The 20,775-nt window shown below is 39.0% G+C and overlaps 1 protein-coding gene across 1 annotated transcript in view; it reads right to left on the bottom strand.

Moving 5' to 3' along the window:
- Window positions 1-3,519: 3,519 nt before the first annotated feature.
- Window positions 3,520-20,775, bottom strand: part of CPM (carboxypeptidase M) — a 67,125-nt gene continuing 49,869 nt past the window's right edge. The window contains exons 6-8 of the mRNA XM_029955456.1: window positions 18,686-18,838; window positions 8,875-9,023; window positions 3,520-7,082 (exon numbers count right to left, since the gene is read on the bottom strand). Of these exons, the coding sequence (XP_029811316.1) occupies window positions 6,840-7,082; window positions 8,875-9,023; window positions 18,686-18,838 (545 nt within the window). The 3' untranslated portion in view covers window positions 3,520-6,839. The remainder of the gene's footprint in view (window positions 7,083-8,874; window positions 9,024-18,685; window positions 18,839-20,775) is intronic.

The following is a 20,775-nucleotide window of genomic DNA, read 5'->3' as shown; positions in this document are numbered from 1 at the left end:
ACAAGAGCAGTCTCAGGTGACCAGCAGATAGATGAGAGACTCCTCACGTGTTCAGTAGTTTGTTACAGGTAACACAATATTTTGGATAAGGGAACCACGATTAATATTTTTTAAGAGAGGGAGGATCCTAAAGCATACTTGAAATTTTATTGCTTTGATTTTTTTAAACTTTTTAATGTTTGTTTATTTTAGAGAGAGACACACACAATCCGAAGCAGACTCCAGGCTCTGAGCTGTCAGCACAGTCCAATGCGGGGCTCGAACCCACAAGATCTGAAGTGTGTTCACTCCTGTTTCAGTCCCACAGATCTGCCTTCAAAATACGATTATTTAGATGTCCTACTAACAACTTAAAGTCAGCTTATTACAAGATCTTTCACATTCTGAATTGCAAAGTTTCACTCTCTTTTAATGTTACTGTCATGTTAGATGAGTTCCATTTAAATATTTCTCAGTTAAATTTTAGTACTTTGATTGTTAATTTTGGTTCAACACCTTTCCATCTGATACCCTGCATTTTTAGGCCTTAAAGATCATGGTAAAACTGCCTAAATTGACTTCACAGGCTTTGGTCTCCCCAACATTTGGTGCCTTTATAGATATGTACAGATAGCTTCATGTTGCTTCCCTGATTTGAATACAGAAAAATAATTCTATTTCTTATTGGATATTAAATGTTCATTTTAGACTTACCTGTGAAACAGCTTTCTCTTCACCACCATTGTCCTAAACCCTTTTGGTGCAAAAGTTCATTTCCATCCTCTCTCATGACTTACTTTTATCCTAGTTTAGTGGGAAGGGCTAAATTCAAATAGCAGATCTGGTACTTGCTTGCTTTGTGACCTGAGAATAAGAGACAAATATATAGAGCTTAGAATACGGTCTGGTAGGTAGTAAGGACTTATTAATGGTAGCTCATAATTTTTCTGTAGCCAATTATGATTATAACAGTTCCAAAACACAGCTAAGGTAGCCCTGAATTAACCGTATCTTTTTTTGCCCTTACATGGTCTCAATTCTGAGGTACTTTGCTCACACTTAAAATTTACTGACTTGTTTTGTACCTTCTCTCCAAAAGCAGATTGTAACATCCATTTGTATCTCTTTCTTCCCTCTGGGTGCCGAATATAATGCATTGTAGTCATTCAGTAAAAGATGTTGATTGGCAAGGAAAATAGATATGTAGTTTTCTCAAATAAATCTGCAGTATTGCAATAAATTACTTCAATGGCAAAAGAAAACATTCTGAGAAAACCATGGTCATCAAAAGTTGAGAGTATCAGGATTGTGACAGAATTGGTAAAGCTTTGCTTAAAATATCCCTCTGTGTGAAAGTTTTTCTACCTTTTCTCACATTTATTTCGTTCTTTTTTAAGAGTCATGTGGGGGCGCCTGGGTGGCTCAATCAGTTAAATGTCCAACTGCAGCTCAGGTCATAATCTCACAGTGAGTTCAAGCCTCACTTCAGGCTCTGTGCTGACAGCTCAGAGCCTGGAGCCTGCTTCAGATTCTGTGTCTCCCTCTCTCTCTGCCTCTACCCAGCTCACACTGTCCCTCAAAGATAAATAAACATTAAAAAAAAAAATTAAGAGGCATGTGAGAAGACCAAATTTCTTTAGTTAAGCACTTTTCTAACCACCAGGTGGAAGCATTGCTCCAGAAGCTCTGAAGGCGTCCACTCATGGAAGGACAGAGCACTCCGGAAGAGATTGCTGGGCTGCAGAGCAGAGACGTGAGTGAGTTCTGCTCTCTGTTGTTAGAACAAACTTCCCCTCTTGGTCCTAAAATCCTTTACTGTTCATCCTTTAGAACTCCATGCCCTTGATCAATGAGGGAAAACCATTTTTAAATTAACTTTGACATAAACTAATCAAGTGTTGTTTCAGCATAAACTCTGGAAATGTTTAAGAATATGTAAGAAGGTGTAACAGTTACCTGTGTAAACTGGTGCTTCTAAAATTTGAGGTTCCGTTGTTTAAATTGTTTGCTTTTCTTATTAAAAAAAAAAAAAAAGAAAACATCTAAATAGAAAGTTTTAGGAGTACCTGGGTGGCTCAGTTGGTTAAACACCAACTTGGGCTCACATCATGATCTCACAGTTCATGAGTTTGAGCTCCATGTCAGGCTTTGTGCTGACAGCATGGAGCCTGGAGCTGCTTCAAGTTCTGTATCTCCCTCACTCTCTGCCCCTTCCCCGCTCACACATTAAAATTTTTTTTCCAAATAGAAAATTTCAAAAATAGGGGCGCCCGGGTGGCTCAGTCAGTTAAGCCTCTGACTTCGGCTCAAGTCAGATCTCTATCTCACGTTCGTGGGTTGGAGCCCCGCGTCAGGCTCTGTGCTGACAGCTAGCTCAGAGCCTGGAGCCTGCTTCCGGTTCTGTGTCTCCTTCTCTCTCTGCCCCTCCCCCTCTCATGCTCTGTCTCTCCCTGTATCAAAAATAAATAAAACATTAAAAAAATTTAAAAAAAAAGTTTCCTTGCTTATAAAAAAAAAAAGAAAACTTCAAAAATAAAGTAGGAAGAACAAAAGCACATAATTCTGCCATCCAAAAAAATGGACTGATTACTTTTTTCTTTTTCCCCAATGTCTAATATTTTAAAAATTAGCTCATTTAAAAATTGTACCTTGCTTTCATGGGGGGTGCAAGCGGTAAGTAAAGGACCCTCTAAGGAGCTGCAAATTCTGAAATCTAGCTAAAATATCCCTCTGCCAGAGGGTTCCTACTATAATGAATTCTCTTTACAGAAAAACTGTTCCCAGTTTGTTTTCTAAGTTGAGATATTTGTCAGTTTTTTGAAATTGGTACGTCTAAATTTGCCATTTCCTACTTAGCTATGTCTCATTTGAACTATTGTTTACAAGTTTCAGAGGGCAAACTTAGGTCCAGCCTCTGTCCTTGGCTAGAAAGTCGACATCAGGGGTTATGGTGATGAGGGTTAGGGGCTGATTTTCCAGTTCCTGTAGGGGGCAAATCTTTGTTTATAACTACGCTCTGTGCTTCAAAAGCACTTTGAAGTCAACAAAATGTATTTCTGTGGACAAGAAACTTCCCCCCCCCATACCAGCATTTCCCAAAATGTGTTTGGTAATCGAGGAATGTTAAGTTCAGAGGGATGGTACTAGGCTAAATTATTTCAAGAAATGGTTCCTGGCGATGTTTGGAAAATCCATTTTTTTCCTGCATGATTTCTCAGACCCTTTACTACATTAATGTGTTCTTAATTTTGGAGTTTATTTTTAAATCACTAGGCACATTTTTCCTCTATCATCTGCCCCATGGTTCAAAGTAATTTGGAATATAACATACAATAGAATGAGTACATATCATATCACATATAATCCATCCTGGAGTGACTGGGTTGTGAAGAGTTGTAATAGTCTTGCCTCATAAAATGGTCATTAAATTTAGTCTTTCTCAGGATTTAGTGGTAATCAGTTCTGTCTAATATGTGGACTTTGTGATACTTGCAGATTTGTTTTTAAGGTAACATAATGGAAAGAAACAGTATTCACTGCTTACATGAATATTCTTTATTGAGTTAGAAGTATTCTAAATTTACTGAATTCAGAGGTAGTCATGGCCCTACCCAATAAACTTTATTGTCCTAGACAATTTGTGCAAGTTCTTAATTATAGTACAGAAGGTCACTGAGAAAACAAAATGAGCTGTGGAACATCTGATAAAAGGCTATGAAATAGTTCATATGCTGAAGTAGGATAAAATGTTTTGTGAGCAAGAGAGTATCTGCTTATTAGTGACACAGTGTAAAGTCTCTAATGAAGTTTAACTCCGTAAACTTCTATACTTCTATTTTAGGTACTGTAAATTGTGTGTGTGTGTGTGTGTGTGTGTGTTGTTTTGGCTCTTAAGTGGGGAGTGGGTAGAAAATTAATTTTTTATACTGCCTTCAAAATATTTATGCCATCTAGTGTTAATTATCCTTTCTCTACCTGGGCAAGTACCAAAAATGGCATCAAAATATGGCATCTTTATACCACTGCTTTTGATAGTCGAAGAATCAGTCAAGCAGGGACCTTCATTTTACAGGTAAGGAAATGTGGGGTGGGTTTGAACTCAGGATTCTTGCTTTCTAATTAAATTTCACTCCCTTGCTCTTCCTTTCTCTTGAAAATCTTTACCATGTTGATTTCTTCATAAAATGAAATACACCTGAATTCAGAACCCGGGCAGCAGAACCACCAGTCTAAGAGGGTAAGGGACAGTATGGAAGGTGTCATGCGGGGAGATTTGGGGCTCTGGTCTGAGTATAGTTGGAATTTCATGGTTGTTTCTCCTCTTGGACATGGTTAGTGGGGAGTGTAGCTGGGATTGAATCATACTAAACTCATTACAAAGTTTACTGTTGAGCACAGAGCCATTGCTGCAAAATATGTACCCTGAGTGTGCTCTGTGTTGAAGGTTCGGTTTAGATTTGGTTTGGAGAGTATTTTAATTGTTTTGCTTGTCTTTAAATGATTTTAAGTTTGACTCTGATGAAACTTCAGATTTTAAAAACATTATTTCCTTAAGAAATTTACATTAAGGCTCATGAACCACATCAGATTTTGGTTCATGTCCCTTTGAAAATTGGTATCTTAGAAAAGGAATAGTTAGGACTCTAAACGTGTTTGAAAAATAAGGCTTGATGGTAAATAAATTTTATGTACCAAAATCATTTTCCACAATATTAATACATACTTACAAGTATATAATAAATTACTATTTATTTACATAAAAATGATCCAGATATTCAAGTTATTACCAGATTTCATAAGTGATAAAAAGACTACAAATTCTGTTTAGATTAACAAGTATGATTGTGTGTGAATAAGCTTGGCACAGGAACAGCTCCGAAATGTCCGTGTGTCTCCCATCCATCCACCAGATACCAAGCCCACCCGGTGTAGTTTCATTTTCAGATCCTATAGAACTTTGAATTTGCACACCAAGGCAACTCACATTCCATGAGCAATACACAGCACTCAGAAACCTGCTTATCAAGTTGCTATTTTCTGGTTTGGTGTTTCCCTCCTTAATTCTTATGTTTTAAGATGGGTTAATTCTCATGATAGTGGAGAACAGGTGCTTCAAATTGAGTACTAATGGTAAAAAATTTCGTTTTCTAATTTAAAAAAGGTAGCTTGTGTTGTTAACAGGTAACACGTTTACTATGAACCTTAGGATAAATGTGAAGTATAGTAAAAACACCATACTTGAATTTATTTGTTGACTTGTATTTGAAAACACTCTTCTGTCAGTGTTATCACTGAGCTGGCGATTGCCAAAGCATTGGACCTCATTTGACAAAATGACTCAAAGCCCAACAGTTTCTGAGAGAGACGGGGAGTAGCAGGTTTGTGGAACTCTTCACTCATTCATTCACAGTTTTTACTCTGTACTGGGCTCTGAGGATATAAAAATGAATTTTTCAAACAAATTAAACAGACTCTGGCCTCAGAGCTCACATTCTATTAGGGAAAGTCACACATGAAAGTAGAAGATCATAATACAGTTGTAAATTCAATAACAGAGATAACATATTTGAGTAGCAAAGAGGAAAGGTCTCCAGATTGACTGGGAGGGGGTGGATGGGGTGGGGTGGAATGGAATGATGGTCAGCAGAGACTTCCTGGAGGAGTTGATACCTGAACTGAGTTTTAAAGGTGTGGAAAAGAAAATGTCGTGGTGGGTCAGAATGGTGCTCCAGATATAGGACACAAGCAGCACATTAAGTGCATAGAAACTACAAGCAGTTAATTGATTTTTGTTTTGAGTAGACCCTCTTCCCCAGTGCCATGTAGAAGATGGACCTGCAGAGGAGAAGGCTAGGCTCAAGACACCGAACCTGTTGCAGTGGTGCCAGTGAGCTGTGGTGGCCTAAACTTGGCAACGTTACTAGTCATGGCGAGAGGGAAGTTCAATCAACATTAACAATTAACATCAGTCTTTAGTGACTGACTGAATATATGGGATGAGGGAGGAGGAGAAACAATCAAGGATGACTCTTAGGTTTCTAGTCTGGTGGTACCAGTTATGGAGACAAATAATAGGCGGAAGAGCAGCTCTAGGGAGAAAAATACATGTGATTTCTATGTGAGTTTGAGGTACCTGTGGGTCACATCCAGGTGGACATGTACAGCAGGAAGTTGGACTTGAGTTTGAATCTCTGGCAAGAGGCTGGACTTACACATTTGGGGGTCATCAGCATAACTGATGTGGCATCTGAGTGCAGAAAGGCAGGGACACTTAATTGATCCTTATTTTGGGGATCTGTAGACATAACCTTGTCATCCCATCAGGCCCTGTTTTTGTGGGCCACTGAGATAGGGTTGCCTATGTTCTCTCCGATTTCCTTAGAAATGAAATATTTCCAGTGCTATCATTTCTCCATGTGCTGAGAATTAATTATATTTGGCACTTACTATATATCGTCACATCTAGCACTCACAAGGTTTTGTATATAGTAAGCAATCAATGAATGTTCATCTTCATTGCTTATATTCATCTGGCTCTCTGTATACAAAATTAGCTCCATTTTTTTTTTTTTTTGCAGCAACTTCTTTCTTGATCCTCAAGTTTTCCTTACAACTTTCCAAGATTGAACATCAGTAGACAGTACTTGAAAGGTAGGCATCTTCCATTCAAGACTAAATCATTCCTTTTGTTATCACCACACGTAGCTTGCTTTGGTTTGGAAACAACCATTTCTTTTCTTTGGGAAGGGCCTTGGAGTTATTCAGGCACGGTCCCACAGAGGGAGTTGAGAGTTGCAGTAACCTGGCATGAGTAATCCCTGATTCCAGGTGATGACGGGGGTTGTGTTTCACATTTTGCTTTATTTGACAAATACGAGAAAGACAGTCACTAAAAATAAGAACAGACCAGGCTTTGTTGCAGCTGAGTCGCTTGGCAAATCACTATATAGAGGAGTCTTAGAGCATGAAGGATTTGATACTGGGATAGAATCCAGCTGCCCTCTGAATGGAAGTAAAATATCCTTTTTAAGAGCACTGAAGTTCTGGGATTTTTCTGGAATAACCACCTTTGTGAGGTATGGATCGTGCCCAGGGACTGTAACCTGAGAGGAAATAAGAAACAATTATCTGAGTGATTTCAGATGTTTCATGGGGCCAGCACTGAAAACACTGATGTCTACCACTAAAATGTACCCTTTATGAAACACGTGTAACCATCTGCCAGGCCTCCCTGCCTCGCTGAATGAGTTGTCCAATGCCTGTTGATATGGACCACAGTTGCTAATGCTGTTGCCCCAAGAATTATAAAGTAAAATAAAGACAGGTCCTTTATTTGAATATGTAAGCCAGGAGAAGAAAGCCATAGACTGATCCCCATCATTTTTATGGAGAGCAGAGATAGAGTTGATGGTTTCCCTTTGTCCCAAGCCTGTACTTAATATCCTGGCTGGGTATTGAGATTATTCATAGTGGAATTTTCTCAATTTATTTCATTTTCCTTGCAGCTGACCTAAGTGTACAAGTTTATTCCTTCCTCAAAAAGCTTTGATTTTAGCCAGTTTTCTCCCCGAGTTTGAATCTTAAGCTAGATTTATTTTTTTGGTAGAAGAAATCAGAAAAAATAGGGCAAATGCTAACTTAACTATAAACCATGTCCACTAAGAAATACTTTAATTATATACAGTAGAGAGGGAAGAGAATGGGGCCAGTCCTGTACTGCGCACTAATATATATTGTAGTCACGCATTTCAGCTTCCAAAGTCTTGCCTTCCACTCTTATTCCAGAACTAGCAGCTAAAGCCAACAGGTACTACATTAGTCTAACTGGAAATGAACAACGCCTAACTTTATAAGTGTGTGACTAATTTTGGGGGATTACATAAAAATCATTTAGACTCATTACAAGGAACCCTCCTCCCCTCATCATAGAATGGAAATGTCACTGTAACTGGCAATATTAAGGGCCTTTTAAGGCAAAGACTCACAGTGAACTGAGGTCTTTCCGGTTCTAGGAAAGATTCTTAAGAGGTTAGCAGTTGATGAGCCTCCACTGCTGGGCACTGTGGGGATAACCTACTGCAGGATTCAGAGGTTCTCTGAATTGAATTGAAAAACATGCCTTTCATATTTCATCTTTACAAAATACAAAGCCAGTTTTTACTACAGAATAGATGACTTTTTTTCCCAGGAGTCACTCTGTGCAGGACTGCCATAGCTGGCATCAGACCCACTAAGCCAAGCAGAAGAATCTGAAGTTTCAGAGAGGAACAGGCACAACCTGGTCAACTAAATCAGGTACTTCATTTAATTCACTCACATAAACCTGTTTGTGCTCAGACTAGTCCAAGCCTCCCTCTAGGAAGAAATGACTCAAATATTGTAATCAAATTAAAGCTGGAGCTTTACTTGCACTGTTTGGAACTCACCATCACTGCTTATGAAAGGGCTGCAAAATATCTTTCTGTGGATCAAGTTTTATTTATAATGAATTCTAAGGGATCTGTGTCCCAATCCACTTAATAGCTGAAATTATGTTTCATGAAATGGGTGTTAAAATGGTGTTCCATGAAGCTTGGAAGTACTTTAGCTACATTGTTTAATTATCATTATTAATAAGGTTCATTCCATCTTTTATCATAAAAGGCATCAAAAGAAATAGGACTTGGCTTCTATTAGAAACATTGCCAGTTGGGGAAAAACAGGATTTTTTTTGGTTTGTTCCTATCACTCTTACCCTCTCCCACTCCCTGCCAAATGCCACGTCTGATGATGTCCTTTCCTTCTGTCCTGATGTATCTACTTCTGGGACTTTCCAGACTTATTTCAGATTCCTTCCGGATAAGTAGTGCAAGTTCTAAAATGTTTTAATAGCAGTAACTAGGGCTGTAGACTTACATTTATCATGTAGGACCCAGGCAAGAGGAGGAGATAATACTCTCCAAACTTGTTGGTTCTGTAAGGGCAGATATGTTTTCTGTTTTGGACTTCGACAATTACGTTGGGTAATGGATTTCCATTTTGGTCAAAAACTTGACCCTTTACACCTGCAAGACAAAAAGAGCACCAAATGTTAACCATGTTTTACGACATATGAAAAAAATTCTTATAGTTATTTAAGAAAAATATGCCCAATATTTATTAAGCTGTTTTGATAACAACATTTAAGTACTTAAGGGAAGGTAAACTTTTTCAAAAAATTGAGATAAAGTTGTCATATACCATTAGATTCAGATGTATAACATAATGATTTATTTGTGAAATGATCACAATATATCTACTTAACATAATCCAAAATTTTTTCTTGTGAGAGCTTTTAAGACTTACTCTCAGCAAATTTCAAATCTACAATACAGTATCATTAACTGTATACATTGTGCTATATACTGTATCCCCAGGATTTATAACTGGAAGTTAAACTTTTTCACCACCTTCACCCATTTCAACTACCCCTTGCCTCTGGTAACTACCAATCTTTTCTCTACAAATCAGCAAGAGTTATTTTTTGTTTGTTGCGTTTTTTACGATTTTATTTTTAAGCAATCTCTACACCATATGTGGGACTCAAACTCACAACCCTGAGATCCAGAGTCTCACACTCCACTGACTGAGCCAGCCAGATGTCTGTTTTTTTTTGTTTTTTTTTTTTTTTTTTACAATTCTACATAAAAATGATTAGATGGTATTTGTCTTTGTTGGGCCTTTCTCTGTCTCTCACTTAGCACGATTCCTACAAGGCTCATCCATGTTGTTGCAGATGGCTGGATTTTTTTCTTTTTTGGAATGAAGAAAAACTGGTGTTTATATATACCACATTTTCTTTATCTGATCATCATTAGACCCTTAGGTTGCTTCTATGTCTTGGCTATTGCAAATAATGCTGCAGTGAATGTGGGGGTGCAGATATTTTTTCAAGTTAGTGTTTCATTTCCTTTGGATAAGTACTCAGAAGTAGAATTGCTAGGCCATTCTGTGTCGCTCTTTGTTAATTTGAGGAACTTCCACAGTGTTCTCCATAGTGACTGAACCAGTTTACATTCCCAGCATCAGTGCACAAGGGTTCTCTCTTCACATCCGCATTGACACTTGTTTCTTGTGCTTTTTATATTCAGCCATTCTGACAGGTGTGAGTTGGTGTTTCATTGTGGTTTTAATTTGCATTTATCTGATAATTAGCAGTCTTGAGGACCTTTCCATGTATCTGCATGTCGTCTTTGGAAAAATATCTCTAGATCCTCGCTTGATTTTTAAGTTGGATCATATGGGTTTTTGTGCTATCGTGTTATAGGAGTTCCTTATATAGTTTGGCTATTAACCCTTTATCAGGTATATATGATTTGCAAATATTTTCTCCCATTTGATAGGTTGCCTTTTCATTTTATTGGTGATTTTCTTGGCTGTGCAGAGCTTTTTAACTTAATGTAGTCCCACCTTATTTTTTCTTTTGTTGCCTTTGCTTTTTGGTATTAAATTAAAAAAAAAAATTGCCAAGACTGATGTCAAGGCGTTTACCATATGTTTTCCTCTAGGGGCTTTATGATTTCAAGTCATATATTCAAGTTTTTAATCCATTTTGAGTTAATTTTTGTGTATGGTATAAGATAGTGGTCCAGTTTTCCCAGCACCATATATTGAAATGACTGTCCTTTCCCAAGTATATTCTTGGCTCCTTTGACCTAAATGAATTGACCATATGCACCTAAGCTTTTTTCTGGGCTCTCTATTCTCTTCAATTGATGTATGTGTCTGTTTTTATGCCAATATCCTGCTGTTTTGTTTACTATAGCTTTGAAGTATAGTTTGAAATCAGGCAGCTTTGTTCTTTCTCAGGTGGCTATTTGGGGTCCTTTGTGAATGAATACAAATTTTAGGATTGTTTATTCTTTCTGTGAAAAATGGTTAGAATTTTGATAGGGATTACACTGAATGTGTAGATTGCTTTGAGTCATATGGACATTTTAACAATATTCTTCTAATCCACGAGCATGGGTTGTCTCTTCATTTATTTGTGCTTTCAATTGCTTTGATCAAAGGTTTATATTTTTCTGTGTACAAGTCCTTCACCTCTGTGGTGAAATTCATTCCTAGCTGTTTGACTCTTGTTAATAATGCAGTTCTAAATGGGATTGTTTTCTTAATTTCTCCTTCTGATAGTTTGTTAATCTCTAGAGACACAACAGATTTTTGTATATTGATTTTTGTATCCTGAAACTTTAATGAACTTGTTACTTCTAACAGTTTTCTAATAGAGTCCTTAGGGTTTTCTATATATAGTATCATGTGACTTGCAAATAGTGACAATTTTAACTCTTCCTGTTTTGCATGCTTTTTATTTTTCTTGCCAAACAGCTCTGAACTTCCAGTACTATGTTGAAAAAAAGTGGTGAGAGTAGGTGTCCTTATCTTGTTCCTGATCTCAGAAGAAAAACTTTCACTGTTGAGTATGAGGTTAGTTGTGGGCCTTTCATAAATGGCTTCTATTATGTTGAGGTACTTCCCCTCTATACCCATTTTGTTGTGAGTTTTTCTAAATGAATGTTAAATTTTGTTAAATTTTTTTCTTCATCTATTGGGATATTTTTATCTCTCATTTTGTTAATGTGGTAGATATCATGTTGACTGATTTGTGGATGTTGAGTCATCTTTGCAGCTCTGGAATACATCACTTGATCAAGGTCCTTTGAATGTATTGTTGAAGTTGGTTTGGTAATACTTTGTTGAGGAGTTTTGCATCTGTGTTAATCAGGTATACTGCCTTGTAATTTTCTTGTGATGTCATTGGTTTTGCTATTAAGGTAATGCTGGCCTTGTAAAATGAATTTGAGAGTGTTCTCTCCTCTTCTGTTTTTTGGAAGAGTCTGAGGAGGATTTGTATTAATTCTTCTTGAAATGTTTGGTAGAATTCACCAGGGGAGCCCTCTTTTGTTTGAATTAGTAATACAAAAATGTGCCAGCAATCTCCTTACTAGTAAAAGGTCTGTTCAGATTTTCTATTTTTTTTCATGATTCAGTCTTGATAGGTGTATGTTCCTATGGATTTAACTAACATCTAGGCTGTCTAATGTTTTTGGTGTAAAATTGTTTAGTCTTTTATGATGCTTTGCATTTCTGTGGTATCAGTCGCAATATCCCTTTCTGACTTTGAGTTCTTTCTTTTTTTTAGTGAGTTTAGCTAAAGGTTTATCTTTTCAAAAAAAAAATAGCTCTTAGTTTTATTGATCTTTTTATTGTCTTTTTAGTTTTTATTTCATTTATTTCTGCTCTGATCTTTGTTCCTTCCTTGTACTAACTTTGGAATTAGTTTGTTCCCAACTTAGAAAAGAACAAACTAAGCTGATGTGTAAAGTTAGGTTATTTTAGATCTTTTTTTGTTTGTTTAATTTTAATTCCAATATAGTTAACATAATATAACATAGTTATATTAGTTTCAGGTGTACAATATAAATTTCAACAATGCTGTGAGATCTCAGTTTCTTAATGTAGGCATTTATGATTATGAACTTCTAGAATAGCTTTTGCCACATCCCAAAAGTTTTGGTATGTTGTATTTTCATTTCATTCAAGATTTTGATTTCTCTTTTGACCCACTGATTATTCAGTAGCATGTTGTTTCATCTCTGAATATTTGTGAATTTACAATTTTCTTCTAGTAATTAATTTCTAGTTCTATACTACCATTGTTGGAAAAGACGGCCAATATGATTTCAGCTTTGTAAATTTATTAAGACTCATTTTGTAGTATGACATAAGATTTATCCTGGAAAATGTTCCATGTGTACTTGAAGAAAATGTGTATTCTGCTGTTATTGGATGGAATGCTCTGCATGTACAGCTGGTCTAATGTGTCATCTACGGTCAGTGTTTCCTTAGTAATTTTCTGTCTGGTTGATCTATCCATTGGTGAAAGTGGAATATTAAATCCTATTACTATTATACTGCTATTTTCCTTTTTAGGTCTGTTAATATTTGCTTTATATTGTTAAGTACTCCTATATTAGGTCTTCTTATTGCATTGACTCCTTTAGAATCATTATAATGACTTTGTCTCTGACCACAGACTTTATCTTAAAATCTGTTTTTGGGTTTTTTTTTTTTTTTTTTTGATGGAAGTATAGCTATCCCAGCATTCTTTTGGTTTCTATATCCATGGATATCTTTTTCCACCCCTTCACTTTCAGTCTGTGCGCATTCTTTTATCTGAAGTGAGTCTCCTGAAGGCAATATATAGATGGGTTTGTGGTTGTTTTTTTTTTCCCCCTCCATCCAGCCACTCTATGTCTTTTCATAGGCGAATTTAGTCCATTTACATTTAAAGTTATCATTGATAGGTATGTACTTATTGCCATTTTGGTAATTGTTTTCTGGCTGTTTTGTAATTTGTTGGATTTCTATAGTGTATGCTTAAATTCCTTCATCTTTTATGTATCTATAGGTTTTTGCTTTGTGGTTACCTTGAGACTTATATAATATAGTCTAAGTTGATAATAACTTGATTGCATTCTAAATCTTTGCATGTTTACTCCCTCTTGCCCACATTTTACATCTATCTTGGGATAAACAAATCATTGTAGCTATATTTTTGCTTTGTCTTATAATAGTTTTATAAGTGACTAACCCACTACCTTTACAACATTAGATTGTTCTGAATTTTATTAAATATTTATCTTTGCCAGTGGAGGGGGGGGGACTGGAGCAGAGGGAGGAAGAGAGAGAGAGAATCTTAAGCAGGCTACATGGTCAGCATAGTGCTGACATGGGACTCAATCCTATGACCCGGGGGTCACAGCCTGAGCCAAAATTAAGAGTTGGATGCTGAACTGACTAAGCCACCCAGGCACCCCTATCTTGTTGTTTTGTTTGAAACCTATTGCTCTGTTTCTTCATTTTCTTTGACTCTGTGTTGGTTTCTATACATTAGGGAACACGACCACCTCTTCCAGTCTTGGAGGAGTGGTCTTTTGTTGTGGATGAACCTTATAATTCAACTCTGCCCTAGCTCTTGGTTGTTTCTCAAACTTTTAATTTGTCTAAGCAGTCTACTTTATTCTTGGTAGATCCCAGTAGTTAAAGTTGTGCCAAGACCTGTCAGTACCTAGATTGAGACTAATCGAAGCCAGACCGTCAGGTAGAGGCTTTTAAAGTATGCAAATAAACCTCTTTCAGGGGAAGATGGGATGTGTCTCCCTTTACACTGAGCCCTGGGGTGGTAGCCAGTTAAGAACAATTTGTTTGCTGGTATGCTGTGGAACCCACGAACACAAACCCACCGGCTACCAGAACTACCAAGAGTACCAGACACTTGCACAAACTCCTTTTTGGGAGATACTGGTGACCTGGGGTGAGGGAGAGTGCAAACATGGTGTCTGCTGGCCTCCATCTTTGGAGGCTATTTCAGTAGACCCCCTAGGTGTGTGTTAAATTTAGATGTGGCCCTTCAGGTCACAGCTTTAAGACCAGCAAATAGGCCTCTTTCACTAAAAAACTGAGCATCTTTCAATTGGTGGGCTCGGCACTAAGTCCTGGCAGGTAGCCAGCTGAGTCTGTGTGAGTCCTTTAAGTTCGCTGTAGCCTTGAGGGTCTCGTAGATGCAAATCCCATGGCTTTCCAAGCTGGGTGTTTTGAGGGATTGTCTCTTTGGTGCAGCTCTTAAAAGTTAGGGTGCCAAACATGGGGTTCAAACCTTTGTGGCTCAGGGAGAAGCTTGGAGTTGTAATTCCTTCCTGACGTGGCTCGCTGCACCAGGAATGGGGGTGTATGGCAAGATCGTGTCTCAGCCTCTCCTACTCGTTGCAATATAGCTTTATTCTCATTCACCCGACGTGTAGGAATGGCTCAGGTAGTTTTTGGATGTCTTTCAGAACTGCCCCATATGTATCTATAGATTTGGTGTGTCTGTGGGAGGAGAGGAGTTCAGGATCCTCCCACATTGCCATCGTGAACCAGAACTCAGTGAACTTATTTTTGATGTAAGTTAAAATACAGTCAGGCTACATCTGTTGCCAATTATTCCATTAATGGAACATATTATCAAAATGAGAGAACACAAATGACAATCTAAGTCCATTCCTTTCCAAGTTATCTACTCGGTCACCAAACTACAGTAACATTGCCCTCCGTGGATTCCATTAAACCCTAAACTAAAAAAAGTGCCAGTGTAGTTATGAAAAGGTGGGTGGGGAGGTGCCTGGCTGGCTCAATCAGTGGAACATGTGACTCTTGATCTTAAGATCATGAGTTTGAGCCCCATGTTGGGTGTAGAGGTTACTTCAAAAATATTTTTTAAATGATAGTGTATTTACAGTAAGGTACTTATCTATGCAAGGGACTCAATAGTTTTGTCTCACAGTCAAACTACATGAGAAACAATTTCATCATAAGATTGCTTAGAATCATGGAACTGATTGATGGTGTCTTATTACTAACAACAGGAGTGAACATTTCGTGACCAGTTTGTCTATTTCAGGTTCTATGGCAAAGTGCTTAACGTGCATGTTCTCTTTGAACCCTCACATCAACTCTGCGAGGTCGGCAGTATTATCACAGTTTTGCAGATGAGGCTTTGGATTATTAAATAACCTTAAGCTCACACAGCTAAGTGGTACAGCTTGGCTGTAAATCCACACTAGACCCCAGAGCCCACACGGAACCTACCACACCCCTCACCTCAAAATTTCAGGAGCAGTTAACAAAAGGCCATTTATATTTTAAGGCTCTTCTCATTTTAGGGACTCCTGGGTGGCTCAGTTGGTTAGGCATCCAACTCTTGGTTTCGGCTCAGGTCATGACCTCACGGTTCATGAGATGGAGCCCTGAGTCAGGCTCAGCACTGCTGTGCAGAGCCTGCTTGGGATTCTTTCTCCTTCCCTCTTTTTAAAGTTTATTTATTTTGAAAAAGAGACTCTTCTCATTTTAAATGTTACTTTTCACCTTTTAGTTTGCTCATTTAGTGACAAATCATCTTAATGACATGAAAAAATGACCCTGAACTATCCCCAAACTATTATACTTTGTAATTATTTACTAGAGCAGAAAACTATGAGGCCACATACTAGTTTCCTTCAGAAAAGTTTAAAATGAAATGTAAAAGTTTTGCATTCAGCAAACAAATCTTTGTCTCAAACATTAAATAAACTTCTGTTTGACCCAAGTTGCCTTTTACTTCCTTTCCTAACTCTTGACTCTTCATTTTCACCCCCAGAGAAGGAATTACTAAATACTGTATTTCCTTCTAGTACTTTCAAAAGATACCAGCTATGTAACCTCAATTTTCATGTAATTTGTTATTTTACCTCTTCTAAAAGTTTCATTTATACTTGGTATGTATCCTTTTGATCTTTAGGTAGTACCCAACCACAAGCATCAGTCATAATTTAGTATCCTGATTATGCATTTATTTGTTGGGTATCAGTGGCATTATTCTTTGAAGAGAGATTTCCATCCTGCCCAGAGGACTTTGGAAGTCATAAGTACAGACATGAACTAGTCATCACAACTTTGTGTGGCAGAAAGAACCCAGTCAGGTCTCTGTGTAAATCCCAGCTCCTAGGACTCTGTGTCATCACCTGTAAAATGGAGGTGATATGTACCGCCTTCCAGGCCCTTCCCTTGGTGCAGGAGGCCTTTCCTTCCCAGACAAGATGGGCAGGAGCCTTCCAGACCAAAGTCTCAGAGGCATCTTAGCAAGTGAAGCTAAGCCAGTGAATGTAACCCAGCTTGACAAATACCAGTATTCTCCTTAAACCACAGCAATGCCCCTAAGAAGGGGTTTGCTCCCAGCATTCCTAAGCAAAGATATTCTTCAGCTTCCTACTATACACCAAAATGGAGACAACTTTTCCATCCAGTAACAAGAACCACACTGAATGTTTTGTAATGGGGTTTCATTATTAAATTAGAAAAAAGAAAATGCCTGACTCTGTCTTCACCACAAGGGGGCAGGTTTGATGTGCTTATAAATATTTTTAAGTAGGTTGTGCATACCTGATTAAAGGGACAGGCAGATAAATATTCTTTATAAAATGTAATGTAAATGGACTTGTAAGTCCTCCAAATTAAGAACAGTCATGCTATAATCTGCATGTTAAGTAACAGTTTATAAAGCTCCTTCATTGGCATTATTAGGACAACATGATACTTCAGAGCCCACCTTAATTCAGTGCTTGGCAAATAACCTTTACTGCTAGATTGAAATTCCAAAAATAGTGCAGTTATGTGGAGCATATTCCCTGTCCAGCTGCACTCCCATGTTGATGGAGAAATTTTACAAAAGGCAGAGGAACACACTAAAGGTGGAAATACAGCAGAAAGGCTACATTATTTGCCTTGTGAGGAAAATCTAGTGGTGAGATACCAGAATATTCATCAGGAGAGGACCCAAAACAAATCTTGATGATGTGAAAAAGGAGGACCCAATAATCTAAATAAATGCTAATAATGACTCTTTTAACACCCCTGATCACAGAGAATCAGCCTACTTCATAAATATCTCAGCCAGTTCAACACAGCTCTGAATTCACCAATGATCTTTGTGCACTTGTGTTGGGGGCGGGTTGGGGACAGAGGTATGAAAGGGGGGGGGCATCCATTTTAGGGACATGGGGCCAAGGCAAGCCCTTAATTGTCCTTGCACTCAGCCCTGTACCCCCGGTGCTTCTGACTCTTCCCTTCCTCAATGGTTTCCATCTGTTTAGCACCTGGAAAGCTTTGGTGTGAAGCATGCGGAAAACTCCAGGGATTGTGCAGTTCTATACCAGGCCTATGGCGCAAACCTCTTTAAATCTCACACCTTCTACTTGAGCTTGATGTAGCAGCATAACTCTTGGGCCAATTTCTGATACGTTTCTTCCCCCCAAGCCATACTGGCTGGAGAAAACTAGACTCTGGCAATGCAGAAGAGCTTCCACACTCCTCCCAAAGAGACACAGCCTGGTTGAATACAGTTCAACTCCCTGAATCCATCACCATCACAAGCAATGTGTTTCTCTAGTACAGTGGTTTTTAAAGCAAGGCCCCTGAACCGGCAGCAGCATCTCCTTGGGAAAGATTAACCAGTCAAGATGCACTAAATCAAACTCTGGAGACGGAGCCTGGCAATCTGTGTTTTAACAAACCCTCCAGCAAGTCTGCTGTACGTGTCTGAGAACTAACACTCTTGCCACTTTTCGTCTGTCCGTCTATGATAAAGGCTAGACAGCTGTCGAACCCCAGACTAGGAAGGTTCCCAGGACCAGATCATTTGGCAGAATTGCAGGGTGTGAGGGGGCTGAAGCTAATGGTGCCTGGTCACCAGCCCAGGACTAGAAAAAAATGCAAAATGGCCTGTCCAGGGTTCTCTGGATCTATGAACATTGTGTGACAAATGACAGGCAAACTTGGCATCTTCTAAATGGGTGAAGACGTAACAGAGTAATAACCTGTTCTCCTGGATCTCTTGTCAGACGTCTAGGTCATTCAACAAGTGAAATGCGAAGTACTATGGATTTCGTACCCCCACGTCAAAGTAACATACCTCGTGCGCTTACACGAACTGACAAGCACTGTATCCCTCACATGCTGTCAGTATTCATGCAGAGAAAATTCTTCATCATTACTTCCGGCACTAAAAATGAAGCTGTACTGAGAGAACAAACAGGGGCTTGCATTTTCTGAACCCAAACATTTTTCCAGACGCTGTGTGTTAAGAGGAATTAATAAGAAAAGTCTTACAAACCTAGGTGCACCTGTTTTATGTATTCAATCAATGAGGCTTTGTTTTTATTCCAGAAGAATGGAAGCTTCTCCTCATGAGGATATTTACAGCATGACAGCTCCAATGTAATTTCAAAACACTGGGCCCAGATGTAGTTGTAATCTTGCATTCCACCTAAACACAAGCATATTTAATTTTTTCAGGTCTAAAACTGGAATGGAGTCAAGTATCCTGTACCTTGGGGACAACTGAATCAGACACTTGCAAAAACAGTACACGTAAACAGGAAAAGATGAATTTGACATATTAGCATATAAAATCATGGCCTGCCATTTTGTTACCCAGGCATGAAGAGACGATTGTAAGTATTCCCATAAGGGTAACTGGATCAGAGCCAAGAGTCAACTGTGTGTCAAAATCAACCTCTTTTTTCCAATCGCACATTACAGAAAAAGGATTTATCAACGTACATTTCTTCTGTGAATCGCATTTTAAACAGAGTACTGCCTCTAAAAAATGTTTTTGCAAACCATAAGTACACACAGAAGCTAAGTATACTCATTTGGAGGAATAATAGTGGCTGACGTTTAGTGAGTGTTCCTGTTACCGGGCACTGGTTGAAGAGTCTGTCTCCCATATTTTACAGACGAGGACACAGTCACATACGGTGAGGAACACGTCAGTGCATGCAGAGCCCGGAGCACAGGCAGGCTTGCTGCACCCCCCGTGCTCTCACGCATGACACAGAACTGCTTTGGGGGATGAAAGAAGGGCGGCCATGCTAGTCTGGGGAAGCCCCTTGCTTCTGGGGCTGCCATCGCCCGTGCTCACTTTCTAACCTCTGAAGACCCTATTTTCAAAGGGATACACTCATATTTCATATCTTCTAAGATGCAAAATTTTCATATTTTAAAATCTCTGAATTGGAGGAGTCTTAAATTTGATGGCTAAAAACCATCACTACGGCATGAGTTTGGCCAGGAATATTTGTGCTTTCTTCCTTGGTGGAACAGTGTATTTTACAACCAATGGCATCTTGGATTTTTGAAATATGGTCACTTTGAAGGGAGGACTTTCTGCCAGATTTCAATTTATTGTACTCGATATCTGCCTAATAAAATACATATTCTCAATTCCATTAGGGTGTTTGGGAAGTACTGAATTAGAAAAAAAAATCTCATACTAAGAAAATAGTAAAAATATATCAAAATAATATTTTATTTTGATTAATATCTATGTAGGTCTAGATCTAGCAGGAAGAATTTTCTGTCTTTTCTATATCCTGTACTTACCTTCTAAGTTTTGTATTTCTCTCTGAACTCATTCTTACCAAGAAACAGAAAACAGAAAAAAGGACAAGAGAAACAAAACAGAATCCCTTGGTTAGACGGCACTCGGACAGAAAGAATTTAAATGGCAAAACAGGTGTACAAAGCATGCAGGGGTGACAGTGCTTACGGGGAGAGTGTGTGCAGCTGCAGAAAGGCAGGCCAGGCCCGGGGGACAGAGCCTCCAGGCTGAGCCAGAGTGGTTTGTTCTAAGCTCCTCAAAGTTGCTGGTTCTGCCTGCCTTTCCCTCAGGATCCACAGCTCACACACAGGGACACTCGGGAACAATTCCCAACAGTGACATCAAGTTCCTAGCTAACTTCCCACACATCTGGATGTGTCTGGAAGGTGACAGACCATGCACGTGCCGGACTGCTCTGCCACTGGGCAGGAGGGAGCCCTCTCCTCCCTAGGAGAGTGCGAAGCAGGGACTAGGCACCCCTTGAACAGAGAGCGGAGTGGGGCGCAGTGGTGTCTAGCCCTGCTGCGTGCAGTCGTGTCTGTGCTAATTCACATCGCCTGGAAAGCTGGCAGAGACACAGAGGTGCCTTGATCATCTGTGTATCCAGAGGCCTATGGCCTGCCAGAGGTAGGTCTCAAAGGGGGCACTCCACTGAGGCAACAGGACCCCCCTTCTGGTCCCCGGTCTCCCCTCTGGCTCTTCCACCCTAGGTCCCTCCCGTTCTCTCAGGCCCCTGACTTGCGTGAGTTCTCTTATACCCCTGGGCTCTGCTCCCATTCTTCCTTTTGACAAGAACTCCCCCATCACCCCCCCGCCCCCCG

Source organism: Suricata suricatta, chromosome 10, assembly GCF_006229205.1.
Source record: "Suricata suricatta isolate VVHF042 chromosome 10, meerkat_22Aug2017_6uvM2_HiC, whole genome shotgun sequence".
NCBI classification, from domain to species: domain Eukaryota; kingdom Metazoa; phylum Chordata; class Mammalia; order Carnivora; family Herpestidae; genus Suricata; species Suricata suricatta.
The sequence above is the reverse complement of the archived record's forward strand: the minus strand, read 5'-3'. Positions and strand labels throughout refer to the sequence as shown.